Here is a 17,533-nt window from a genome sequence, read left to right as displayed (position 1 = left end):
GCCCAGAGCAGTCCTGGTTCTCCTCAGCTGTCCTCCCCTCCCCACACACCTGTGTCCTGAGTTTAGAATGCAGTCACTGATAGGATGGTCCAGTAGGAAGAACCCTGGAGTTGGAATCGAGAAACTGGGTTTCAAGTTCCTCTCTCTGCCACTATTTAGTGTGACTGTAGACAAGTCCTTCCCCCCTTTTCTGAGCCTCAGTTCCCTCAGTTATAAAATAAAGTGAGGCTAAGATCTCTGCATATTAAAATTACCTGAGCTGTTTTGAAAAACTCTAGATGTGTAGGTTCCACCCACAAGGATTCTAACTGCTTGGTCTGGAGTGCGATGTAAGCCAAGCAGGAGCATTTTTAAAAGACTGAGTGATTCTAATATGCAGCCAGAATTGAGAAACAAGCAAAAGATCTCCAAGGGTCTCCCAACTGACTGCTGTCTGGTTCTGAGACATTTCTTCCTTTGCCCTGCATGCCCCGTCTCCAGCCAGCCCTACAAGTCTCGAACCTGGCTCTCTCAGCTCTGCCCCTTCCTTGTGGATGAATGCCCAGGACCCCTGCAGCTGCCCAAGTAACACAATCCCCTCTGGCTCAGTCCTAACACTGATGAGATGAGGCAAGTGACTTAAGCCTGTCTAAGGAAGAGGGCTGCAGAGACTAAGGCAGGCTTGCTGTCCAGGTGGTCGTCCTGAAAGCCAGATTTTTCATCTGAGAAGGACCCCAGCCCCTCTTAAAGCATGTGGACCAGTGCAGTGACCTCAGCTGGCCATCTGCTGAGCCAAGGAACTGGATTGCCTCTCAGCCCCTTCTTCCTCCATTTCCCTCACTAGTTCCTTGCCGGTTCCTGCCTTGCCACCCACAGGCCTGGTGTCTTCCTCAGGCAATCTGCTCACCCACTTGTTGCCATGGTGACTCTGGGGGGTGGGGCTTGAGGGAGGGTCATCTAACTAAGGAGAAAGGCCTCCCTCCCACAATCAGGCCACCCCTCTTCCTGCCTCACCTCCCTCAACTCCCTCCCTCTCTCTTAGGGCAGAGACGGGGAGTGCCAGCCACCAGTGCCTGCCGTTAAGCTAATTGCAGTTGCCTGGGAGGAGGGCTGACCCTCCACTGCAACCTCCTCACCTGGGAGCAGGAATATTGAACCAGAATCGCGCAGGGAGAATCCCGAGGGGGCCTCTGAACCCCAGTGGTGGAGGACTGGGCTGTTCCACACAGTCCAGGGTGAGGGTGGAGGTAGACTCTGGGTCCAGTCCGTAGAGATTGGGGAAGAGGCTGTGGACAGAGAGATTTCTCTTGGAACTCTGGGGCCCACAGGATGGAGGGGGGTCTCTGAGGTCCTGGGGCCCTTAGCATTACAGGTTTCTTTTTGTCTTGTCTTTCTTTCTTCCCCGTATCCTTCTGCTCTCTTATCCCTCTTTCTTATCTCGGTTCTCCTCTACTCCCATCTTACTCACCTTCCATATTCCCGTGCTGGCTCTTAAACCCTCTTTCTTACTCCTTCTTTCTTGCCTCTCCTCTTCACAGCCCCTCTTCCAGCTCTCCTGTACCTCACCGCTATCCCCTACTCTTTCTTACCCTTCATCTTCTCTTACCCTCACCACACCTGTCTGCTTCCCTTACACCCTCCATCTCTCATTCCCCTGCTTCCTCCTCAACCCTTTTTTTCCTATCCTGCAAGTACCACCATTTCTTCCCTTCCATCTCCCTACTCTTTATTGCCCTCTCTTTCTTCCTCTCCTGCTCCCTTGTACTGCTGACCCCACTACCACTCTCTCCAACCCCTGAGCCCCTCTCCTGCCACTCCAGATCCCTCTTCCCCTGCCTCTTACCTTTACTTGTCCCTTTCCACCCTCCTTCCACTCCCTTCTCACTCCATTGCACAGACCTTTTATCCCAATAATTTCACTCTTAAGAGTTTATGTAAATAAAATTTAACACAAGTATTCAAGAGAAATGTGTATAGACCTATTCACTGAAGCATTGTTTGTGATAGTAAAAACCTGGAAATAAATGTCCATTTACAAGAAATTGGTATCCTTTGCACTTCATTCATACAAAACCATTCTCCATTCCTCCAACACATTGTACATTGCACTCACGTCCGTACCTTTGCTTAAGCTGTTGCCTCAGTCCAAAATGCCCTTTTGTCTCTCTCCCATCTCTGCCCTTCTCATCCAAAATCCTACTTTGAATCCCTGCTCAACTCTCATCCCCTTATTGAAATCTTTCTCAGCTTTCCTATTTACTTCCCTCCCATGGCCAGTGATTTAACTTCTGTTGTAGAAAATGTGCCATAGTTTCAAGTTAGATGAAACCGGAGTTTCTCTGAGAGTAGGGACATGTCCTCATATACTCGTCTGGTTCATTGCATTAGCACTTGTGTTTTTTACATATATTGCACTGAGTACACAATGGTCAGTAAGACACGCCTACATCCGCTTTCATGCAACTCACATTGTAGTGAGGCTGACAGAGAAGAAACAAGGATGCCGACAAACTCATACTTGTGGCGAAGAAACAGTTAAAGAAAAGAATGATGAGGGGTCATTCTCTAGCTAGAGTGGTCAGAAAGACCCGCTCTGAGGAGATAACATTTGAACTGAGGCTTCAAAGTTGAGAAGGACCCAGGCAGACCAGAAATGGGTAATCAAGAGCATATCAGGCCAAGAGAACAGTGTGTGCCAAGGCCCCAAGGTGGGAAGAAGTAGGGCATGTTCAAGGAAAAGAAAGAAATCCTCAGCGTGTGGAGCATGATGAGCTGGAAGGGAGAGGTAGAAAATGAGGTTGGAGAGACAGGCAGAGGCCACATTATGCAGGAATTTGAAGTCTGTGGTTGAAAGTTTGGATTTTATTCTAAATGCATTGAAGGATATGAAGCAAGGGAGTAACATGATCAAATGTCATATTGAGATCCCTCTTACTCTTGTGTAAACAGTCGATTCGAAAGAGCATAAGTGGAGGCAGCGAGGCCACATAGGAGACTGTCATAGAGGTGACAGATGACAATGGCCTGCACAGAGTCATGGACATAGAGGGAGACTTGGCATGCCTTGCTGATAGACTGTGTGTGGGAATGCCTATTAAGAGAGACATGATGAAAAAAAAAAAAGAGAGAGACATGATGGCCGACACCTAAGTTTCTGGCTTGAATATTCAGATGCATGGTTGTGACACTTAACTGAAGTGGTCAAGACTTAGTGGTGTGGGCAGATTTGGAGTTAAAAAAAGGAGGATAGGAGCTAAATTTTAAGATTTAGAGCATGTTAAACTTGAGAGGCCAGTGAGATAGCAAAGCCGTGTTCCTCAGGAGGATAATTTGCACCACAACGCACTACCACCACACCCCTGCCCCCACTTTGGAAAAGGCCAGTGTGGGGTTACATTGCCAAAATCCAGGTTCACAGTGGAGTTATTTGCATTTGAGTGTACATGTTTAATGTCTGTAAGAAGCTCTGACCATGTTGCTCAGAGTGTGGTGGAAAGGCCTCTGGAAGCAAAATAACCTGGACCCTTGTTCCAAAGGCAGATTCCTGAGCCCTCCTCTGTCCTCTTGAAGCTGAATTGGAGGGGGCCATCTGCCTATTTAACAAGTACCCCAGGGGATTCTGAGGCACACTGAAGTCAGAGAGCCATTGCTACAAGAAGCAACTGAAGACATGAGGACTGGATGTGGGCATGGCTCTGGGCATCCTGTTAAAATGCAGGTCTGACTTGTCAGGTCTGGGGCAGGGCCTGGGAATCTGCACTTTTCACAAGCTCCTCGGTGATGGTGATGCTGCTGGTCCAGGTCCACACTTTCAGGAGCAAGAAGTTAGATCAGTGGTTCTCAATGGGAGATGGTTTTGTGTCCCTTGCCCTCCACCCTGCTCAGGGGATATTTCGCAATGGGCAGAGACAATGGGGAGGTGGAGGATGTGACTGGGTAGAGGCAAGGAATGCTGCTCAATATTCTACAGTGCACAGAACAGCCCACACTACAAAGAATCCTGCAGTCCAAAATGTCAGGAGTGTCACCATTGAGGAACTCTGGTCTTGATGATAGCCAAAGAGCACAGTGCAGGAAACCTTTCTTAGCTGGGACCCAGTGCCTGGTAGGAGAGGGCTAGATGAGGGGCAGAAAGTAGACACGTGAAGTGAAATGGCCAAGCAAAGTTTGAAGCAAATGAAATGTGGTGTCTGCTCCACTCCAAGGCCGAAGCCAACAGGACAGAGCATGGATTAAGTAGAGCTTGAAGGCACATCTGGTGCTTAGTAAGGCAGATTCCTGTTTTTATTAAAAAATAACCTCTCACATTGGCACTGCACTATAGAATTTACAAAACGTTTTCATACGTCATATTATTTGATCCACACAACACCTTAATAAGACAGAGCAAAAATTATCCTCTCCATCTCTTTTCTTGAGTTTAGAAACTTAACACCATCAGCCAAAGAAATGTTTGCTGAATCGAAAGCAAGTGAAATTTACCTCAATATAAGTAACCTCAGAGAAGTCAGGACATCTCTTGGGACCAGCTATAAAATGGTGCAGTTGGTTGGGATGACTGGTAAGACCGTTTCCAGCTCAGATACAGGAGTCATTTTGTGATTTTACCAGTGAATAAATTAAAAGTCTTCAATTACTACAGACTGGGGACTCTGAGTTCTGGCTATGAAACGTGAGATTTTGGGGTAGGAGGTAGTGGTTTTGACCCAAACCCTTCTTCCCCAGTCCCTGGATCTTAGGGTCGGCTTAGTAAGCACACAATACCCTCTCCCAACAGACTACAGGTACACCCCTCCTCATCACTTTCCTCTGACGCCGGAAGGGGCTGGCGCCTGGGCTGACGCTCTTTCCTCTCCCCACAGGCTGTCTACAAGGCCTGGCTGTGCTCAGAATACTTCAGCGTGACCCAGCAGGAATGCCAGCGCTGGGTGCCCTGCAAGCAATACTGCCTGGAGGTGCAGACCCGATGCCCCTTTATCCTCCCTGACAATGAGGAAATGGTATACGGAGGGCTCCCTGGCTTTATCTGTACAGGTAAAGACAGGGCCCTGGGAGAGGGGGGAGGCTGGGGGCCCAAGGCAGGCACCAGGTTAGGGCTGTGGGTGGGGAGGACAACAGGGAAGTTGGGTTAGGGGAAGGTTAGTGGCTGCCGGAGTGGGTAGTGAGGCCCCAGGTGGGGATGGGATGAAGTAGAATAGGGCCAGGGAGTTATCCCAGAGAAACTATCTGGGGTCCCTGGGAAATAGTGTTCAGAAAGGGATGGTACTAAGGGACAGGGGGCAGAGTCTTGGGCAGGACTGCCAGAGCAGCCCCAGCTTTGACAATCACCTCTCTCGGAAAGGCAAAGCCAGCAGCCCCCTTAGCACCCCACCCTGCCTTCCTTATCCATTGGCAGGGTTGCTGGATACTTCACCAAAGCGGCCAGAAACCAAGTGCTGTGACGTGCAGTGGATCTCCTGTGAGTCGGAGAAGAAGTTCAAGGAGTCTGAAGCCCCCAAAACCCACCACCAGCAATTCCACCACTCTTATTTCCACCACTACCACCAACAGTACCACCACTACCACCCCCGCCACGAGCCCCCAGGCCGTCTCGGCCACAAGCCCTCCCTGCTGCCGGTTTCTGGGGGCTCCCGCCTCAGCCCCAGCAGGATCCGGCTCTACATCCTTGTCCTCGTGCTCCTGCATACCATGGTGTCCTTCTCCAGCAGCCAGAGTGGTGGGGGACCGGGCCTGGAGGCACTGCCTGCCCTAGATGAGGGCCTGGCTCGGGAAGAGTGACCGCAGGGAGGGAGATCAGACCTCCACCACGCACTGACATCAACTCCAGCCCCCCCAGGGGGAGGGGGAGGGGGCCCCTCCCATGGGAGGTGTAGGACCAGGTGGGGGGCGGGGGAAATGGGGGGTCACACATCACCCCCGACCAACCCCCACCCCAAAAGCAGCTCCAACAGAGCCGCCAAAGGGCCCCAGGAAACTGCAAAACTCATCCGGGAGAAAAAGGCAGGAGCAGCAGGTGCCCCCCCAGGCTCCATATATGGAGCTTAGCCAAAAGAAAAGGGGAGGGGGTCGGGGCTGGAAATGCCCACCCCTACTGAGAGCCCTGACCCCAGGGAAGAAGGCTGCTTATCTGGTCTTGGCCCTGCAGGGAATGTTGGGGGGCACAGAGGGGAGAAACTCTTTTCCCCCTCTGCATTCCTTTTGTTGCCACGATCCTTAATTCCCTCCTGCCCATACTCCTACAGGCAATGGCAGACGATGCAGTGGCCTTCCTCACGCTCCAGCGCCCCTTGTCCCACGGTGGGGGGCCCGCCACAGGGAAGGACCAGGCTGGGACATGAGGTGTATGCAGTTGCGGCTAGGTCGGGGCCCCAGTTAAGCTGTGCCCCAGCACCCTAGGTGATAGGAATAGTGGAGGGTGGGAGTGGAGCGGAGAGAAGAACACAGAGGGCTTAGAAAGATGGCTGAATGGCCTGTCGCCACCTGGCCCTGGGGAAGCAGATGATCAGTAGTGAGGCAGGCTCAAGGACACCGCCCCAAATCAGAAAAAGTTGCAAAAGGAGCCCTCTGGGGAAAGAGCACAGGGACTGGGGTCTTGGGCCTTGAAACAGAAGGCTGAGGGCACATGGTCAGACTGCCACTGTCTGAAGGGCCATATCTTACAGAAGGTGCACATACTCCCAAGGGCCACTCTTGCCCTGGAGATCTTGGCCTTGGGGCCAAAGATGTTTCCCTTTCTGATCTCCACGGGGAGGAGGGACTTAAGCCCAAGAGGGTCAGGCCTGGCCTGGGTCCCCAAACTCCCCCAACTCATCCTAGCCCAGGCCTCCATGAAGGAAACCCTGGTGGTGTTGCCCCAGGGCTTTCCAGAGATGAGCCTCCCCATCCCCAGCCTGTCCCCATTCCCAGCCTACCAAAGAGTATTTATCCCTTCCAATCCCTGACCCCGTGGGTTACTTCCCTAATTGTGGAACCACCAGACTGCTCCTCACCCTATAGCGGGGTCCCCTAATCCAACCACCCTTGCCCCTTGCTGGAGAAAGTCCAGAAACTGGCAAGAGGACCCACTGGATAAAGACAATGTGCTGTGGTCCCTTGGCCAAGAGACTTGAAGTGTTTAGTCAAGCCACAGTGCTGCCCGAGAGAAGAGGCCTGCAGAGAGCCTTGGGGGCCATCAGCCTGGTGCTGATCTCCTGGGAGTGAAAGGCCTGGGACATCTACAAACCAACAGGCACAGACAAGAAAGGGAGCCACAACTATGTTTCTGGGACAGGCCAGGTGGCTTTCAGTGCCGGAAGGGCCTGTGTCTGGGATGAGATGCCAGTGAGTTAGGTGGGGGGTGGGTGATGGTGGACCTGGAGCTACATTGGCAAAACCAAGAGGGGGACAGCTGGAATTGGTTGGCTGAGGGATAAATAAGAGACCTCAGCAGTAGAGAGGAAATCATTCAGGGGCCTCAGCAGGGTCCCCAAATAGGCTTTGTGAGACTGCAGAGTCCTTCCATGCCAGGTTTCCCATTTCTCACAGCGTGTCCCTCCACCCACCCCCAGCCCTGTGCCCTGCCCTCACACTCCCTGTTCGGCCTTCAGCATTTCAGGCCTAGCCACATACCCCATCCCTAGAGTGCTCTTTTCAGCTGGGGAGGGTAAGAGGTGCTGGCTCCTTTCCAGAGATGCTTCTGTAGCCGTGAGAGACCCTAGGTACTGCCTTCTAATTCCTGCATCCTCAAGAGGGGAAAAGGGACTGGGAAGTAAAGGGAGGGCCTTAGGGCCCCAGGAAATGGACCCTTGGAGACTTCTACCCCCTCTTCCCCCTCACCAAGTGCCCAGGAGACCCCTGGCTCAGACCAGCCCAGGGCCTTGCCCAGTGGCAGGGGAAAGGGGCACCTCACTCCACTTCGAAGTCATTTGACTGTCCCCATCCACCCCACTGCCCAGATCTTTCACCACCCCTCCAGCTGCCTCTGCCCTTCGTCACAGGCAGCAGAGCTGGGCAGCTTTCTTACGCCATTTTCTACACTGTGCTTCATGAGTAGGACTTTCTTGCACTAGTTCCTATGACTGAGTCTCCAAGTCGGATTCCTAGTAGTCCCCATCCCTTCCTCCCTCACCTGGCTATGATTCACTTGTTGCCCTACCCCTGCCTCTGTGTTTCGGTGAGAGTCTGTATGTGTACCGCTTTCTGTTTTGTTGCATTGTGGGGCAGAGGCCTCTCTGCTCTTGTTTAACCCCATAAAGAAATAAATGGTAAAGAGTTGATGATAACCCTCCCTTGATGGTTTTGTTCCATGGCATCAAAATTGCCGGAGGAAAAAGTCTATGGCTTGGAGAGGAGGCGGGACCAGGAGATGCTGACCCCTCTGCCCCGCTGCTTGTTGGCTCAAGTCTCAGAAAAAAAAGAGTAACCTCTGTAGCAGGCCATTCTAGAGAAGGAAGTCCAAATTCAACCTGGAGCAGGGATCAGGCAGATAAGTGTGAGTGAAGGAAGTGGGCCAGGCTGGGCTGAAGTACAGACACCAGGGCTGGCAGTGGTGACAAGTTCAGGGTGCAGGCATCTACATGGACAGCTCAAGTCAAGGACTGACTTGTGGGAATGTGGGCCCAATGATGACATCTCATTCTTCAAGAGATATCAAGGCTTGAGATTTTTATGTGAAGCCTTGAATGTTGAAATGTTGGCTCAAGTCTAAAACAAACAAAAAAACCCACATACCTCTCTGTGGGCTAAATATGCAGGCCCCACATGGCCTGGGGATTAGCAGTTGTTCACCTTCATGGCAGCCTTTGTTCCTAGTCTCCCAGCCTCATCTCTCCCACACCACCTGACCAGGCCCATCTTCCCATCCCAGGTGGGAAAGTGCTCAGGTAGCAGAGGAGAGGCGGCAGACAGAGCCCTCCATCACAGCCACATTCTCACATACCCGAGACAGGGGAGAGTGTGACCTAGGAGGGAATCTTGGCATCCTCACTGAGCTGCCGAATTTCTTCACTGAGAAAACCCAAGTGCCCCAACTCCCCTAGAAAGCAGCAGAGCATGGAGTTTAGGGCGCAGTCTCTGGACTCCGAGTGTATGAGTTCACAACTTGGCATGAATTCCTTGACTTCCTTGAGCCTTCGTGTCCTTATCTAGCCGGGTTATTGTGAGAATTAGATGATAGACATCAAGGGCTCTGCACAGCAGCTGGCATGAAGGAGCTGCTGAACTATGGGTCATTATTATTGTCATCAGTCTCTTAGTCTTTCAACTCTTTCCTTGACCTCCACCTAAAACAGTCACCAAGTTCTGTCAACTCCTCCGGTGTAATGTGCCAAATCCTTCCCCTCTTTCCCACCCCTGCCTCCCCGGTTAGCCACTTCAGGCCCTCTGCAACTTTCATCTGGTCTACTACAATACCTCCCAACTAATGTCTTGTTCGATTACTCCGATTCTGATCCATCTTCCCCAGCACTACCTGCTTTGGCATTTAGGAGGCACACTATAAATATTTTGTGAAAGAACTGCTGTGGTAAAGTACACATCTAATCTTCCCAAAGAGAACATATTACACCTATGATCAGAAACATCAGATGGCTCCACATTGCCTGTAGAATCAAGTTTAAACTTCCTAGCAAGACTTTCAAGCCTCTTTGGATTCTAATTCCCATCCAACCAGTCTGAGACTGTCAAGCACTCCCATCCCATACACCTTTCACTGAATGAGCTCTGCACCTTCTCACCTCTTGTCCTTGGCTCACATGGTTTCTTCTGACCAGGATGTCTTTGCTCCATCTCTACCCATCAGTGCCTTAGCTAGTTTTCAAAGTCCAGCTCAAATGCCACCTCTGCTACAAAGATTTCCTTATTCCCCTTCTCCCAGGCTAAACACTCTCTTCTCCTCTTCTGTACTTCTACACCACTTTGTACCTGAATCATGGTACTTACCACATCCTGCCTGTATTCGACTTAGGCATTCTTTCATTCAAAACATACCTATCAAGGAATTACTATAAGTCAAGTACCATGCTGTGTGCTGGGAATACAGCAGTAACAAGACATAGACATGTTATTGGTCCATAAGATAACATGATGTCATGTGCTCAGCAACCATAATATACTTACTATAACATTCAAGTTTTTGTCTCACCACATGTCCATGAGGGAGCCAGGCTCTCTTGACCAAAGCACAGGAAAGTAAGGCAAGGGACTGGGGGAGGCTATGTAGCCACATTGCCAAGACAGTAAAGGGCACAACAGCTTTGCCAAAGAAGTGACCCTACCAGCCCTACCAGCCCTTTGACTCCTGGATTTTGCCCTGCAGCTGCTCCTTCATCCTGGGCCTGGGCCCTGGTGTGCTCCCTTCAGAGCAGTCCAACTGTAGGCAGCCTCAGTCTCTTACAGTCTCAGCATGTGCAGGAGCGGTGGCAGCAGTCACACCCCTGACCATGCTACAGAATCACCTGCAGAGTTTCCACTCTGGTCTCACCAGCAGAGATTCGGATTGAATTAGTCCAGGTTGGGGTCCTGGCTTCAGTATTGTTTAACAAACTCTACAGGAGGTTCTAATGTGCAGCCAGGCATGCAATCACAGGATGAAGAGATGATTGGGGCTACATGAAGTCCTTGTTATTCTCAGATAAGTGGTGCTAGAAAAAGGCCTCTTACAATGAGTCCATTTGAAGTGGGGACCAATATTTCATAACAGAGAGGGGGAAAAGGAGGAAAGGGTTTGACTGTGACTTTATCTTGGAAAATAAAATGAAAAGGTGAGAAACATTTTTATTTAAATTTAAAAAGTGTAAATAATTGCAAATATGCACTAATTCTTTGAACAAAGAATGAATCAATCATTGGGGGATGACAGTCTTCCTGACCAAAGCGCATGACAATACATTATTGACTTTTGCCACACAATCATAAAGGTTGTTTTGTTTTTCCAGAATTAGAGAGCTTCTTCAGTTATCCCTAGGACCTCTTGTAATCCTTTAAGTGTTAAATCATTCTCTTTGAAGCCTTGATCCTGTCATTACCCAGGTCGATTTTCTTTTCTGACAGTGGTAGTGACTGGTTTATCTCTGCCAAATCCCATTTTCAAGGACTTTACATGACATTAGAGATTGTCTTCTATGTCACTGTCATTGTTTTCATGAAACCCTGAATCTTTTTCAAGACCTGCAGTTTCACTCTGAAATTTATTAGCATTGCATAATACTAGCAATTAACAAGAGGCTGAAAAAGACCTTAGCATAATGGGTTTGGATAAACAGTATTAGGCTATGAAATGGGGACAGAAGGACTTATGTGTCAGACTCAATTAGTGAATATTTAGTGCTAATAATGACTTTACCTTTATAAAGTCACTTTTCCTTTTTGGACTTTTGATCTATTTATCTCTAACATGAATGGATAGGGTTAGATGTTTTTATAAAAACTAAATAAATTAAAAAAATAAATTAGCATATGAAGTAGTATATGTGATAGCATTAAGTACAGTGTCTGGTGCAGAGGAAGAACTCATAATCCCTGCTTTTCCTTCCCTCTAAAAACATTCTTAGATTCTTTTAGAAGACACCGAGGGACAAAGAAGGAAAAAGGGAGATATGCATCAGAGTAACGAGAAAGCAGACCCAGAACTTCTGCCCTAGGCCAAAGCTTCTATCTTACTATGATTCCCTCCTGTCACATTCTCTGCAGAAGGTCACAGAGATCTAGTCACTAAACACTGAGCACTGAATAGACTGTTTAGGGGTGTAGAGTGGGAGTCCAAAGATCACTCAGATAGGGAAAGTGCCCTCAAGAAACTTCTGGGTTGGTCAGGAAGAAAACATGAACAGAAATCACTCAAAAATACCTCTAGAAAAAAACAAAACCAAAAAAAGACACAAAAAAATACCTCTAGAATCTGACAATTTCTCCCACCTCCATTGTCACCACTTAGACCAGGCCACCATCAACTCTCTTCTGGACCACTGCAATGACTTCCTAACAGGTCTCCCTGTTTCCAGCTTTGCATCCCACCCCCACCCCCCATACACACACAGTCCACCCATAGTGATCTTCCAAAAATGCAAATCATGTCTTTCCCCTGCTAAAACATTCCAATAGTTTCCCACCTTAATCGATGGGAAACCCCCTACCATGGCCCACAGAGCCCTACACAATATTACTTGCCTACCTCCAATCACCCAGGACACTCCCTTTAGCATCCTTCAGTCACTGTGCCTCATTTCCTTTCCTCTAATACACTAAGCCTGTTTCTGTCTCAAGACCTTTCTATGTGTCCTTCCTCAGCCTGAAATGTTCTTCCCTTAGATTTTTGTATTACTGACTCTTTCTTGTTATCAGATCTAAGCTCACATGGCACTTTCTCAGAAAGGCCTTTTCTGACTCTTCTAGGTATGGTACTGCCCTTCTTGCCCCCAGACACTGCATCATACCACTTGTTTCTCCATGATCAAGTGCTGGTAACTATTTGAAATGATCTTGTTTATACATCATTTTTCTTGTTCATTGCCTCTCTTTCATTTGAATGTAAGCTCTGAGTAAACAATAGTTTTCTGTCTGCTCCCTGCCTCCCCAGTGCCTTAGAAAAGCTTCACTGCCTGAATGGATGTTGATGGAGGTGAGTGGCTCATCTGGGTAAGAGTGAGTGGTGCTTGGATGTGTGGAGTGGATGGCAAGAGATGAAGACTGAAACACAGCCTGAGGTCAAAATATGGAAGGTCTTGAAGGTCACGCTAAGAAATTTGAACTTTATACGGGGGCCCACGGGGACCATGGAAGATGGTTGAGATTAAGAGGAGTATTATCAGTTGACCTGAAGAAAGATTCATTTAGTGCCATCTGCCGGGTGGATTGCTGAGCGAAGCGAATGGGGAGCCTGGTCCACTCGGCTCCCCCCACTCTTCTGGGGCCACTCAAGAGCCCTAACTGCCGTTCCCCGGCACTGGCCGCTGGGTGGCGCTGTGGCTCCTCCTACCCGGGCAGGAGGCGCCAGGGAGGCGGAGGCGCAACCGCCGAACCGGGCCTTGGCGCGGGGGGTCCGTCGGCGCCTGCCCAGCGGGCTCTTCCTAGTCCGCCTAGTTCTCCCTCCTCCGCGCTGCTCCACGTCCAGGCCCGTCCCGCCCCAACCCCTATCCTCACCCCCATTCCACCCCCACCCCAGCCCCCGGGGCCCTCTGCCTCTGGCGCTCCTCGGCTTTCCGACCCGCCAGGCCAAAGTGGGGCCAGAGGCGGGCGGGCCAGAGGCTGGGGGCCGAGCGGAACGCAGGGACTCGTGGGGTCCCGGCGACGCCCTCCCTTTTCAGCCCAATCGGTCTTCAAGTCTCCCTGGACCCTAGAGACGTGATAGAGCCACTGCCCTGAGCTGCCCCGCCACCCAGTCCAGCCAGACCCGAATTAAAGTGATATCAAGGATGCAGGGATAGCCTTTTGTTGAAGAGAGGCCCCAGCTATGAAAGGGCCAATTCCTCGTTTGTGTTAACAGCCCTGCTTTACCTCTCGGCCCCCTGAAACTAGAAGTCATTCATCCGGGACTCCTCCTTTGGCCCCTTCTACTTCCCTACTATAGGCCCAGATATCTGATAACTCTATGTATATTATATATCCTAAACTGATCCTGCCATCCTTGTCTGCCCAGTGCCTCATTACCTCCCAACAGGCCTCCCTGCCTCCAGCCTCCTGCCCCTGCAGCCCAGACTTCTTGCACGGGACTAGGAGCCTCCTGGAGCACCAGTCTGGCATCCTGCCCATGTAATGGCTCCCATTGCTTGGAAAAATGGAAAGCTGGCGTTCAAGACCCTCCACTGACCTCACTATTTTGGCCTCTCCTCAACTTACATCTAGAGTAAAAGCCCTACCCCTGGTATGCTGCCCTGAGTAGAAGAGGAGCTAGAAGGGGGAGTGAACACAGTGGGAGGCTCTGTGGGGCTCTGTACAGGGCTCCATAGGCATCTGTTTGCACAGCTTTAACTCATGATCACACTGTCACAGCTGGAGAGATGCAGAGAACGGAGCACCTGCCTCCCCTAGAGCAGCAGTCCCCAAACTTTTTGGCACCAGGGACTGATTTCGTGGAAGATAATTTTTTCCATGGATCAGAGGTGGAGAGGGATGGTTTGGGGATGATTCAAGCGCATTATGTTTATTGTGCACTTTATTTCCATTATTATTACATCAGCTCCCCCTCAGATCATCAGGCATTAGAAACTAGAGGGTGGGAACCACTGCCCTAGAGCATAAGAACATATCCAGGTTTATTCCTTTGCCCCCTCTCTTTGTCTCCCTCGTCCCATGGATCTGTTCTACTCTCCTGCCATCTCCCTGTCCCCCTTCCCAACCACATTGCCCGCTCCTTTATGCCCCCTCCTGCTGGTCCATGAGGCTTTTTCTCAACAAGGGCACACCATCCTTTCACAAAGTGGTTGATGACATGCATGACCAGGTTTCCCCATGATGTTCAGTCTCACTTCCAGCAGTTTTTTCTTGAGTAACTTAATATTCACAGATGCTAAGACTATAGGTAGCTCTTCGTGAGTAAAGGCTAGAGATGCCTATATTGAATTTAGCCTTGTTGAACCTGGCACAGAAACATGGGAATTAACAGGGAAAAGCATACAAGTGAACAGGAAAATTGGCAAAGGCAGATGTATTGGCAAACAAGCACTGATGGTTAATTCTAGGCTGCCCTGTGCCCTTGAAATCTGTGCCCAGAGTTAGATATGGCTCATTCATGGTCTTAAAAGTGGCCTGATAGATGAAAGAGCTTGGGATCAAAAACATAATCCTGAGAAGGGTGGAATAAGAGGAGGCAGCTCATCTTCCTTGACTGCATCTCAGGGTAGCTTCCCCAAAGAAATGCCAGCTTTCTGTTCCCCAAACAAGCTCTACTGCTAAGAACACCCTCTTCCATTTGCACTGAACATGTACACACAGTGTCTTGTGCTCCTCACAATGACCTTGTGCAGTAGGGATTATCATTTTGAGTTTACAGACGAAGAAACTGAGGCTCAGAGAGGCTACAAGCCCCACCCTCACACCTACCATCCCCCAAAGAAAGAAAACCATAAATAAAATGCAGATCAAAAGGCCAGGACTAGAAGCCAAGAATTCCATCTCCCAGACTGGCCAACACCCTTTTACCCACAGTTTGGTGACCTATTGAGGACCCAAAGGTAAGCCAGCTGGCCCAGGCCCTGGGCCATCACTCTGTTTTCAAGAGTGGTTGAAAATGCAGGCAGTGTGAATGAAGTGGAGGAAGGGGCTTGTACCTGGACCCTGGGCTGTGCTGACACCCACCCTGGCTCTGAATGATGACAGGGGAGCTCAGTGAACATAAGGTTTACAGGACCAACATAGCAAGAACCAGCCTTGCCAGACAGCCTCTAAAGCCAAGGTCTGCAATCAGGCTTCTAAAGACATTTTGTTCAGTTTGGCAGTGTTGGTCTGTGCGGTGCTTAAATGTTGGTTTGGTTCCCTCAATAAGAGGTTTAAGAGGAATGTTAAATGAAAGTTCAGTGAGAATATAGTCATTAAGAGCATGGCCCAGATTTGCCTCCTGACTCTGCCCCTTGTTCTGTATTACTCTGGGAAGGTTACTTAAAAGTCTCTGTGCCTCCACTTTGCTCATCTGTGAAATGGAGATACACCATAGCCCTCCACCTCATAGATCTACAGCAATTTTTGAGTTAGGATATCTAAAGCACCTAGAACAGTGCCTGATACGTAGCAAGTGCTATATGCATGTTTGCTGTTACTATTACTATTTTTATTGTCTATAAATTGAGGCGTGTTCACATAAAATCCGTATTTCTCTCTTCTTAAAATGTCAGCAGTTCTGATAGTACTGGGGCCCCATTGCCTGGCAGAACAGAATTGGCCCTCTTCAGATGGAGTGCACCGTTGCTTAGTGAACTACTTGGCAAAGTCACTACTACAGTCATTATTCCACGTCCAAGTGTATTTAAGTTAGTTTCACTCTGCTCCTTCCTGCCTGGGCCACCTCATCTACTCTGGTTGGCTTGGCTTTACTCAACCTCTACGGAGTCCAGGTTTGGGCTGCCTCCTTGGCACCTAGAAATGAAGCCTTCTGAGCATTTCAGCTGAAGTGAAAACGGGTTGGCAAGAGCAATGACCAGAAGACCAGGACTTAAAAAGCATACTTCTCCAAAAGCGTTTCTCCCAGTCATTTGGGGGGGGGCTCCAAAGTGGGCAGAGCACCTGCATCTGAGTACCCTCCCGGCCAAGGTACCCCTCCTTCACCCAACCGAAGGTCCCCAGTTCGACCCAACAGATCTCCTTCTTTTACCTTTTGCTCTTTCAAACGTTTGCGTGAAGCCCTGGGCCAGTGTAAAGGTCCGGAGGTACTGGAGAAGCAAGGTAAAGGAGACAGAGCTCCTGCCTTCTAGAGACTCACAGTATAGATTCTGAAAAAGTCTGAGTTGGAAGGACTCTGGAGGGGTAACTGAGGCGATGATGGCTTTCCCTCAGAGTTCTGTGCAGGCCTCAGGCTTTAGAGATGTGCTTTAGGTGTTCTGCAAATATTGGATGTGTTGGTAGATATCAGACAGGAACCCTTTATTTCAAATCACTAATTTAATCAAAATTCCCCCATAATTCAGATTGATTTATGAGTTCAAGTTGAACTCATAAACTTGAACTCAATAAAAAAGTGGGAAAGTGGCGAAAGTGTTAATTCTTTAGTTGCGAATGACTCTTTGTGATCCCGTGGACTGTAGCCTTCCAGGCTCCTCTGTCCATGGGCTTCTCCAGGCAAGAATACGGGAGTAGGTAGCCATTCCCTTCTTCAGGGGATCTTCTCGACCCAGGGATCAAACTCAGGTCTCCTGCATTGCAGATTCTTTGCTAACTAAGCCACCAAGGAGGCTCATTAAACACATTTTTATTCACAAAGTGCTGCTTTGATCTGTTTTATATAGTAGGGTTCTGTGTAAGAGTTCATGAAAAATGGGAAGGTTCAGCTGCTTTAAAAGGTTCTTGTCTGACAGAAAAGGAAATAGATCCAGAAGAAAGGAAAAGACTTACCTAAGGTCACACAGCCTGGTCCAGAAGCAGGGCCCCCTGGCAACCAGTACTAGGTGATGCCAACTATAAGTATGGAATACAAAATCCAGTTTAAGGATTGAGTTGGGTTAGGAGCATCCTTCCCTGTGGGATCTTAGCATGGCTAGAACAGATCACGGCTCCAGGATACTTGGGAGCTCAACCATTTTCTCCATCATATGACTTACTTATGGGGTCTGAGCATTCGACAGGCCCCAGCTGTAGGCTTCTTTCTATCAGAGGCACCACCCTCCTGCTTGCTCTGTTTTCTGGGGCATCCTGAGGTTCCTTCAAGCCCGAGCCTGAGCTAGGAAAGCCAAAGTTTATTACTTGTTCAATACAGCTTGACTCCCAAAGGCTGGATCTGAGCGCTGAGCCTCTTGCCTACTCTTCATTGAATCTTGCAGCCCTTGCCGTGTTCCTGCTCGTTCCACACCCTTCCTCCCAGGCGTTGGACCCCTTCAACGCTCACTTGCTGGCAGACGTTCCTATGGACCCTCCCCTTTAGTCACCACTCCCC

At 49.5% G+C, this 17,533-nt stretch overlaps 1 protein-coding gene across 1 annotated transcript in view; it reads left to right on the top strand.

The window, feature by feature from the left end:
• Positions 1-8,233, top strand: part of NALF2 (NALCN channel auxiliary factor 2) — a 28,664-nt gene extending 20,431 nt beyond the window's left edge. Inside the window, exons 2-3 of the mRNA XM_070365961.1 lie at positions 4,842-5,013; positions 5,375-8,233. Of these exons, the coding sequence (XP_070222062.1) occupies positions 4,842-5,013; positions 5,375-5,757 (555 nt within the window). The 3' untranslated portion in view covers positions 5,758-8,233. The remainder of the gene's footprint in view (positions 1-4,841; positions 5,014-5,374) is intronic.
• The last annotated feature ends 9,300 nt before the right edge of the window (positions 8,234-17,533 follow it).

This window comes from Bos mutus, chromosome X (genome assembly GCF_027580195.1).
Source record: "Bos mutus isolate GX-2022 chromosome X, NWIPB_WYAK_1.1, whole genome shotgun sequence".
In the NCBI taxonomy this organism is placed as follows: Eukaryota; Metazoa; Chordata; class Mammalia; order Artiodactyla; family Bovidae; genus Bos; species Bos mutus.
The sequence above is the reverse complement of the archived record's forward strand: the minus strand, read 5'-3'. Positions and strand labels throughout refer to the sequence as shown.